The 8,737-nt window shown below is 41.4% G+C and overlaps 1 protein-coding gene across 7 annotated transcripts; it reads right to left on the reverse strand.

Annotated features, from left to right (window-relative positions):
• Window positions 1–1,878: 1,878 nt before the first annotated feature.
• On the reverse strand, window positions 1,879–6,949 carry LOC127909404 (putative nuclease HARBI1). 7 transcript variants are annotated; one of them, XM_052470644.1, is made up of 9 exons: window positions 6,179–6,582; window positions 5,256–5,326; window positions 4,993–5,168; window positions 4,841–4,902; window positions 4,298–4,758; window positions 3,531–4,219; window positions 3,346–3,461; window positions 3,138–3,249; window positions 1,879–2,603 (listed from the first exon to the last, which is right to left on the reverse strand). In XM_052470644.1, exons 6-9 carry the CDS (start codon window positions 4,000–4,002, stop codon window positions 2,266–2,268), a joined length of 1,038 nt encoding a protein of 345 aa, XP_052326604.1. In that variant the 5' UTR covers window positions 4,003–4,219; window positions 4,298–4,758; window positions 4,841–4,902; window positions 4,993–5,168; window positions 5,256–5,326; window positions 6,179–6,582; the 3' UTR covers window positions 1,879–2,265. The 7 variants fall into 7 exon arrangements, with proteins under 7 accessions (XP_052326604.1, XP_052326603.1, XP_052326607.1 ...); XM_052470643.1 differs by having other exon boundaries at window positions 3,531–4,085; window positions 4,184–4,219; window positions 4,993–5,326; XM_052470647.1 differs by lacking the exons at window positions 5,256–5,326; window positions 6,179–6,582 and adding an exon at window positions 6,828–6,949.
• Window positions 6,950–8,737: the final 1,788 nt, after the last annotated feature.

The following is an 8,737-nucleotide window of genomic DNA, read 5'->3' on the forward strand; positions in this document are numbered from 1 at the left end:
AGGCTTAACATCCCCTCCCCAAACACACATACAGTGCATTCAGAAAGTATTCAGACCCCTTGACTTTTTCCACATTTTGTTATGTTACAACCATATTCTAAAGGGATTAAATTGTTTTTTTCCCTCGTCAAGTTACACACAATTCCCCATAATGACAAAGCAAAAAGAGTTTTATTTTATTTGCTAATTTATTAAATATGAAATATTTAAATGTCACATTTACATAAGTATTCAGACCCTTTACTCAATACTTTGCTCTGTCTGGTTGGAAGGGGAGCGTCGCTACACAGCTATTTTCAGGTCTCTCCAGAGATGTTTGATCAGGTTCATGCTCTGGCTGGACCATTCAAGGACAATCGGAGACTTGTCCCGAAGCCACTCCTGTCTTGTCTTGGCTGTGTGCTTATGGTCTTGTCCAGTTGGAAGGTGAACCTTCACCCCAGTCAGATCTTGAACGCTCTGGAGCAGGTTTTCATCAAGGATCGCTGTACTTTGCTCCATTCATCTTTCCCTCGATCCTGAACAGTCCCTGCCGCTGAAAAACATCCCCACAGCCAAAGATAAAATCACAAAAGCAGGATTAGAAATAAAATCAATCACTAACCTCTTGAAAATCTTCATCAGATGACAGTCATATGACATGTTACACAGTACATTTATGTTTTGTTCAATAATATGCATTTTTATATCCACAAATCTCGGTTTACATTGACGCTGTTGGGGTTTTCTTCTGGTGAAAGAGAGGCGGACCAAAACGCATCGTGGTTATTTATAAACATCTTTAATAAAGATGATAACGTGAACAATATACTTATACAAAACAAGAAAACGTGGAAAACCGAAAACAGTCCTAACTGGTGCAAAACAGAGACAGGAACAATCACCCACGAAATACTCAAAGAATATGGCTGCCTAAATATGGTTCCCAATCAGAGACAACGATAAACACCTGCCTCTGATTGAGAACCACTCTAGGCAACCATAGACTTTCCTAGACTACTTAACTAAACACAATCCCATAAACTACAAAACCCCTAGACAAAACAAACCACATAAATCACCCATGTCACACCCTGGCCTAACCAAAATAATAAAGAGAACACAGAATACTAAGACCAGGGGCCTGTTGCACAAAACTAGGATAAGGGATTAAGCCAGGATATCTTGGTGATCCTGGCTCAATTGATCCGTAATCCGGTTGCACTAAAGATGGATAGGGGGCAGGAGGATATGTTATGGTATAAATTACCATGGAGATTTATTCTGTGGAGCTAGCCTGCTCCAGACCAGGCTAAATTCCAGGATCTATTTAATCTCATCCCTAATGTCAGTCAGCAGTCACCACAAATGGAAACCAATAGTTATTTCACTGCTCACTATACATTGTTATCACATATAACTAGACCCACTGTCATTATTTAAACGTTTGTGATCATTAATTTCAATGATTTTGGATAAAAAATGATTTTTAGATGTTGCTATCATTAGATAATTTACAGTTTCCCATAGACTATATATAAAATGATAGAATATTAGGGCCACAGAGGGAAAAAAAAGACAAGTCATAATATTGTAACCAGTTGTTTTAAAGGAGGACAGTTGTTAAAATGACAGATGCGGGGCATTTCGTGAAATTGTACTTCAGTATGGTTTCATAAACAAAGACATGCTGATGTGCCAGAATATTAAGTATCACATTGTCATAAGTATCAAAACTGTAAAAACAATATGTAGCTTTTCTGCAGAAAGAACCAGCCTCATAAATTTATGACTATCCTTTTTCTTCAGTGTGGCCCTAGTACTCTGTCATATAAACAAATACACATTCCATATGAATATAAAAACACAATGTGTAACATTATGTTCCTTTATTGAATAAGGACAAAACAAAGCAGGTAAACCATCAGCTCCTTTCGAAACTGAAGTCACAGTGACTCTACAAGATGGAAAGCACAGAATCCAAGCATATTATACAAAATGATACATACACATTCAAAGGTCTGTATATAACACACCCTGCATGTCTGCACACTAAAATAAATGCAGGACAAATCCATACACATCAACTGAACAGACAAATGAATGGATGCAGTAGCCTCCCTGCAGCCTTGTATTATACACAGTATACCGCACAAACATCATAAGAGGCCAAATTCGTAAAAAAACGAACCCAAAAAAACCCAAATTCCTCTGCCACCGCAGGACATATTTAACCAAAATTGAAAGCACACATACTAACTAAAATAATTCAACACCTATTGGTCCCTATATTGGACCACTGTCGTCATCAGGGAAGATTGCCGGATTGTCCCAGTCCATGGCTGGTGGCACTCTGGGGGCCCTCTCCTTCCTCAGGCAGGCCACATTGTGGAGGACAGCACAAGCCACAGTAATATCACATGCCCTAACAGGGCTGACCCTTAATTTGTGAAGGCAGTGAAAGCGTGCCTTCAGGAGGCCAAAGGTCATTTCAACTCTGGCCCTGGTCCTGGCATGGGCATGGTTGTAGGCCTGCTGTGCTTCCTGGGGGTCTGTGAAAGGTGTCAAGAGAAAAGGCTGGCAGCCATACCCCCTGTCTCCCAGCAACACACCAGAGAATTCACCTGTCAACACAAAATCTCATCATTACTACCTCATAAACACAGTGATATTCTTGACACAGCCATGGTGCTCGCCTACGGAGCTGTGAGGGGAACGGCACCTCAGTACCTCCAGGCTCTGATCAGGCCCTACACCCAAACAAGGGCACTGCGTTCATCCACCTCTGGCCTGCTCGCCTCCCTACCACTGAGGAAGTACAGTTCCCGCTCAGCCCAGTCAAAACTGTTCGCTGCTCTGGCCCCCCAATGGTGGAACAAACTCCCTCACGACGCCAGGACAGCGGAGTCAATCACCACCTTCCGGAGACACCTGAAACCCCACCTCTTCAAGGAATACTTAGGATAGGGTAAGTAAGGGTAAGTAATCCTTCTCACCCCCCCAACAAGATTTAGATGCAAGTGGCTGTTCCACTGGTTGTCATAAGGTGTATGCACCAATTTGTAAGTCGCTCTGGATAAGAGCGTCTGCTAAATGACTTAAATGTAAATGTAAATGTAAATGTAATGATGGTTATAAATAGGGGTTGTGTGGCTTACCTTGTGATAGGCACTGATAGATTTCAGAGGCCCGAAAGATTCTGGAGTCATGGACTGAGCCAGGCCATTTTGCCACAACATTGCTGATCACACAGTCAGCATTGCAGACCATCTGAAATCATAAGATGAGGAATATTACACCAATCAATGCACATCACTGGCAATGCAGAGTGTTCGTCAATGGACAATATCAAAAAGTTATGTTCACCTGAACATTAATGCTGTGAAAGGATTTCCTATTCACAAAATCGGCCTCATGGGCACCTGAGGGGGCTTTTATCCTTATGTGTGTGCAGTCCACTGCACCAATGACATTGGGGAAACCTGTCACACAAAGTAATGAGTATCCTACTATGTGTTAACAGTTGTCCTGTAATTTGTAGATCCTCTTACCTGCAATCCTATAGAACTCCTCTTTGATGTCACAGAGTCTTCTGTGGCCAGGGAAGGAGATGAAGACATCTGCTAATGCTTTGATAGCCAGACACACACTCCTTATTGTGCGGCAAATTGTGGCCTTGTTCAGCTGTTCTGCATCCCCCACTGAGTACAGGAAGGCTCCACTAGCAAAAAAGCGCAAGGCCACACAAACCATTTGCTCCACACTCAGTGCATGGCTCCGTGCAGTGCGGTGCTTAATCCTGGGACCCAGTAGTCTGCATAGATACCTGATGCCATCTGCAGAAAACCTGTATCTTTCATATAGATGGTCGTCAGGGAAGGCCAGTGGGTCCAACCGGTCCCTGAAGACCCTTTCTCGCCTGAAGGCTCTCCTCAGCACAAGTGCTTCTTCATCCACCACATCTCGCACGAATGGGCATGCCATTGTCAGAGCAGAAAGGAACACACAATTTTGGGCCTTCATATAGGCTAGTGGCCACACCTGGTGCTGGGGGGGTGGGCAAAAGAGGGCGATGCCTTATAACGATGACTTGGTTGTACTGATTGCTGGGAAAATAAAAAAAACCTTAGAAAGATGCCACCGTCCTGTGTGCTCACAATAAGAGCTCATATGTCATGGCTCACTTGACTTTACGAGAATATACCTAATTTTTATTTTGAGCTGTGTCATCTTCTTGGAGCTGGGGAGGAAATACAAATAATGATTTATACATTTGTGTTACAGTTAGCATACAGTGTACATTGAAGGCATATCTCACCTCCCTCTCAAGTTTTTTTATTTCAAGGTCCAGTTTCCTAATTGTCCTCTTTTTTATTTCGGACTCCAGTGCAAGATTTTCCATCTTTTTCTTCTTGTACTGAATGTCTATGTCTGCCAGTTCTATTTGGCGCCGGAGGTGGTTGCCATACAACTTTCTGATAGCTTGTGAGCTCTGTGAACACAATACAATTAGCGCAGCTGGAATTTGGCAGGATGTGGTGTCCTTTTATTAATACGCACTATGTTGCCAGGCTGGTTTTCCCACTGTATAGCATCTGGGTCCTGTAAAAGAAATGAGATTTTTTGATTTTGATGAGGACTCCTCACCATTGTAGAGTAAATAGTACTTTCACAGTCTTACCATGATACCTCGTGCCTTCTGGAATCCAGAGAGATGGTCTCCTCCTCATCATCATCGTCTCCATCATGTGCTGTTGCTGCTGCACTGGGGCCTTCACCCTATCACATTTAATCGGATTCATATTGAAGCTAGTAGACAAGACATGCCAGGCCTACAGTATGCCTTTGATGGAGTACTCACTGGATCAGCATCGTCTGGTGCTTGTGCTGGTGGCTCTAACAGGAACACAGTGCTGCCAGACACTGCAAGGCAATAGGTAAACCAAAGTCAGACAGTCCAAATTGATTCAATATGAATGTGGTTGTATCCCATGTAGAGATGGAAGGACATACCTTGAATGAAGCGGGTGGCATCTTGGGAGGAACCTATGCTCGTCTCTTTCCCCCAGGGATCCCCTCTAAGACGGGCCTGCCTTTATTTAGCTCCAAGGCCATGTCCTCTGCTGGGGTAAGGTCAGCCTTTGGTGACCCACCACCCGTGCCTTGTCTGTGGGTATTCTTTTTCACTGCTAAAACAGTACAGACAATGTGTGAGCAGGCACCTTCTGGGTACAATATATGCTTGTGCTTTGTTAAATATTAGTCAGGGACCATACCATTCTGCAGAATGTTCTTGTATTTGATTTTGACCTGCTGCCATGTCCGTTTTGGCCCGTTCATGTTTAATCTACACACACACACACATTTAATGGAGTCACACTGCAAAAAATTACTTGGTATTTTTGTCTTGTTTTCAGTAAAAATATCAACAAAAAAAAACTTAAATAAAGATGTATTTTCTTGATTTGCTAAATGACCTAGCAAAATAAGTATAAACTTTAAGTATATGTGTGCTTAAAACAAGCAAATAAAAAATCTGTCAATATAATAAAAATTCTCTTGAAATAAGTTTACTTTTTCCATAAACACTTAATTTTAGAAAAGTTCTCGTTTCACTGGCAGATTTTTTTGCTTATTTTCCTAGGTAATTTTGCTCAAGAAAATATTCAAGATGTTTTTTAGATATTTTTTTTAACTGAAAACAAGACAAAAATACTAAGTAAGAAAGACATTTTTGCAGTGCAGTGAGCAACCGACCTTGGGTCCTTTGAAAGGCGCTATATAAATTAAAGTGATTATTATTATAGCTCATCTATTTATTCAATTAAATTTTATTTATATAGCACTTTTCACAATTGTTTCATTCTGTCAAAGCAGCTTTACATTAATGAAAGCAGGAGAAACACAAAAAAACGGTGGACAACATAAGAAGCAGAGTACAACGGCTAAGATTAAACCGCACTGAGCGTAGTAACGTTAAATAATAATGTAAGGCTTTAATAATAATTTATCATAGCTTTATACAGTGTGATGGACTTACTTTACACAATTTCACTCATATCTGCAGTGCATTTCAATTAAAAATTTAACCGTTTCATAATTACAGTACAACTGCGTTTTTGGAGATGTGAATTAAATATTTGAATTGTAATTGTGATGCTTCAGCGGAGCGGTGAGTGTGTAATTGTGCACTACTTACGCATTCAGGCGGTCTGCAATACTTTGCCACGCTTTTTCTCTTTGCTTTATCACTGTGGCGGTGTTGCCTTTCTTCTTAATTATATCTTTTACCTCCTCGTATGCCTCCATGAGGATTTGTGCTTCCGACGGGGAAAAGTACGCGGCTCTAGTTGCCATGGTAAATCAGTTAATCTGTGATCTGTGGCGGGGTCTATTTGAGTGAGCCGTGAGCGCGCACCTATCCAGGATTGGTTTCACCTGGCTTAATGAATCCGTGTCTGCTCATCCTGGCTTGGTCTTTGTGCAACCAATTAAGCCTGGACGCACATGTTTTGGCTTCATTGAGCTCAGCTGAGTCATTTATCCCGGATGTCTTAATTCTACTTTTGTGCAACAGGCCCCAGGGCGTGACAGACGCCATGTTCAGAAATTCCTCCAAAATATCCGCCAGATAACAGAAATACTCATCATAAACTTTGACAAAAGATACATGTTCTACATATAATTAAAGATACACTGGTTCTTAATGCAACCGATGTGTCAGATTTAAAAAAAAACATTAAAGCCTCACATTGCAATAATCTGAGACGGCGCTCAGGCGTAACAATATTTCTCCGCCATGTTGGAGTCAACAGAAATACAAAATTACAACATAAATATTCCCTTACCTTTGATTATCTTTCATCAGAATGTGGTGCAAGGAGTCCTAGTTCCACAATAAATCATTGTTTTGTTCCATAATGTCCAATACTAGTGTCCAAGTAGCTGCATTTGCTATCACTTTCAGCTCACGTGCCCAAAAACTGACTGCTGGTCCAAGATAACTTGCATGAAAACTTCCAAAAGATATATTCCAGGTCGAATAAACTGGTCAAACTAAGTACAAAATCAATCTCAGGATGTTATAATCATATATATCCAATAACGTTCCAACCGGATCATTCGTTTTCATCTGGGGCTGATTGGAACAGCCGTAGCACTCACAGAGAAATGCGCCACAGCATAATGGCATTCTGTTGCGACACAGACTATTTTCCCTCCCATTAGGTCAAAGTTCACAGCAAATGCTCCATTACACTTTCTATTGAACGAGGACATCTAGTGGAAGGCGGAGGAAGTGATGCCAGATCCATAACTTGTTGGGAAGGAAGGGGGCGATGACATCAAAGTTGCCCCGACTTTCAGAATTTCAAAACTTGTTTGGAAGATTGCCTGCCCTATGAGGGCAGGCAATCAACAGTAATTCAAACAGTTTTAGAAACTTCAGAGTGTTTTCTATCCAATAGTAATAATAATATGCATATATTAGCAATCTAGGACAGGGTTTGATGCAGTTCACTATGGGCACGCAATTCATCCAAAGTGAAAATACGGCCCCTATCCACAACAAGTTTTAATCATGGTCTGGGAGTCCTTTGGGTGCCTTTTGGCAAGCGGGGTGTTATGTGCCTTTTACTGAGGAGTGACTTCATTTGACCACTACCATAAATGCCTGATTGGTGGAGTGCTGCAGAGATGGGTCTCCTTCTAGAAGGTGCTCCCATCTCCACAGAGGCACTCTGGAGCTCTGACAGCGTGACCGTTGGGTTCTTTGTCACCTCCCTGACCAAGGCCCTTCTACCTCGAATACTCAGTTTAGCCAGATGGCCAGCTCTAGGAAGAGTCTTCTTCAATTTAAGAATTATGGGGGACACTGTGTTCTTGGGGACCTTTAATGCTGCAGACATTTTTTGGTATCTTTCCCCAGATCAGTGCCTCGACACAATCCTGTCTCAGCGCTCTACGGACAATTCCTTCGACCTCATGGCTTGGTTTTTGCTCTGATATGCACTGTCAACTGACCTTGTATAGAAAGGTATGTGCCTTTCCAAATCATGTCCAATCAATTGAGTTTACCACAGGTGGACATTTCAAGGATGATCTATGGAAACAGGATGCACTTGAGCTCAATTTCGAGTCTCATGACAAAGTGTCTGAATACTTATGTAAATTAGGTGTTTCTGTATTTTATTTTTAATACATTTTTACTTTGTCATTTTGTAATAAAATGTGCAAAAAGTTGTTCTAATTTTTCAGAGTAAATAACTCACGGACACTAGAGAAGCTTAACCAAGTGTCGACATAGCTGTATTCAGACGAAGGCATGTTTCCATCATTACAAGTATATATACTCCACTTTAGACACTCCTCCTTCTCTCCAATCCTTACATCTTATGGTTCGAAAGGAAGAGGATAATAGGATAATAAACCATCATTTCTCCCTTCTGGGGATCTGACCTGACCTCAACCCCTCCTTCGCCTAATCCACAGATGTCCATCCACTTCCCATATAGCAATCCTGTGACTTCCTCCCGTCCACCTAACAGATTCCAAAGTCATCTGTCTTTCTACAGAGAACCATTAACTTCTGATGTAAAAACCAGTCTCTTACACTCCTTTATATGTTCAAAGTTTACCCCGAATCCAAGTCAAGTGGTCTGAATACGTTCCGAATAAACTGTACACACACATACTTTATTTATTTACGCAAGGCTCATTCCATGGTAAATGAAATGTGTAGGCCTATTTGATGAAGTTG

This window comes from Oncorhynchus keta, chromosome 19 (genome assembly GCF_023373465.1).
Source record: "Oncorhynchus keta strain PuntledgeMale-10-30-2019 chromosome 19, Oket_V2, whole genome shotgun sequence".
Taxonomy (NCBI): domain Eukaryota; kingdom Metazoa; phylum Chordata; class Actinopteri; order Salmoniformes; family Salmonidae; genus Oncorhynchus; species Oncorhynchus keta.

Coding starts and splice junctions, on each gene's coding strand:
- LOC127909404 (XM_052470647.1), bottom strand. CDS start 4,002: ATGAAGGCCCAAAATTGTGTGTTCCTTTCTGCTCTGACAATGGCATGC. Junction 3,462..3,530: donor GGAGTTCTATAGGATTGCAG/GTAAGAGGATCT, acceptor TTTGTGTGACAG/GTTTCCCCAATGTCATTGGT. Junction 3,250..3,345: donor TTCACAGCATTAATGTTCAG/GTGAACATAACT, acceptor TTATGATTTCAG/ATGGTCTGCAATGCTGACTG.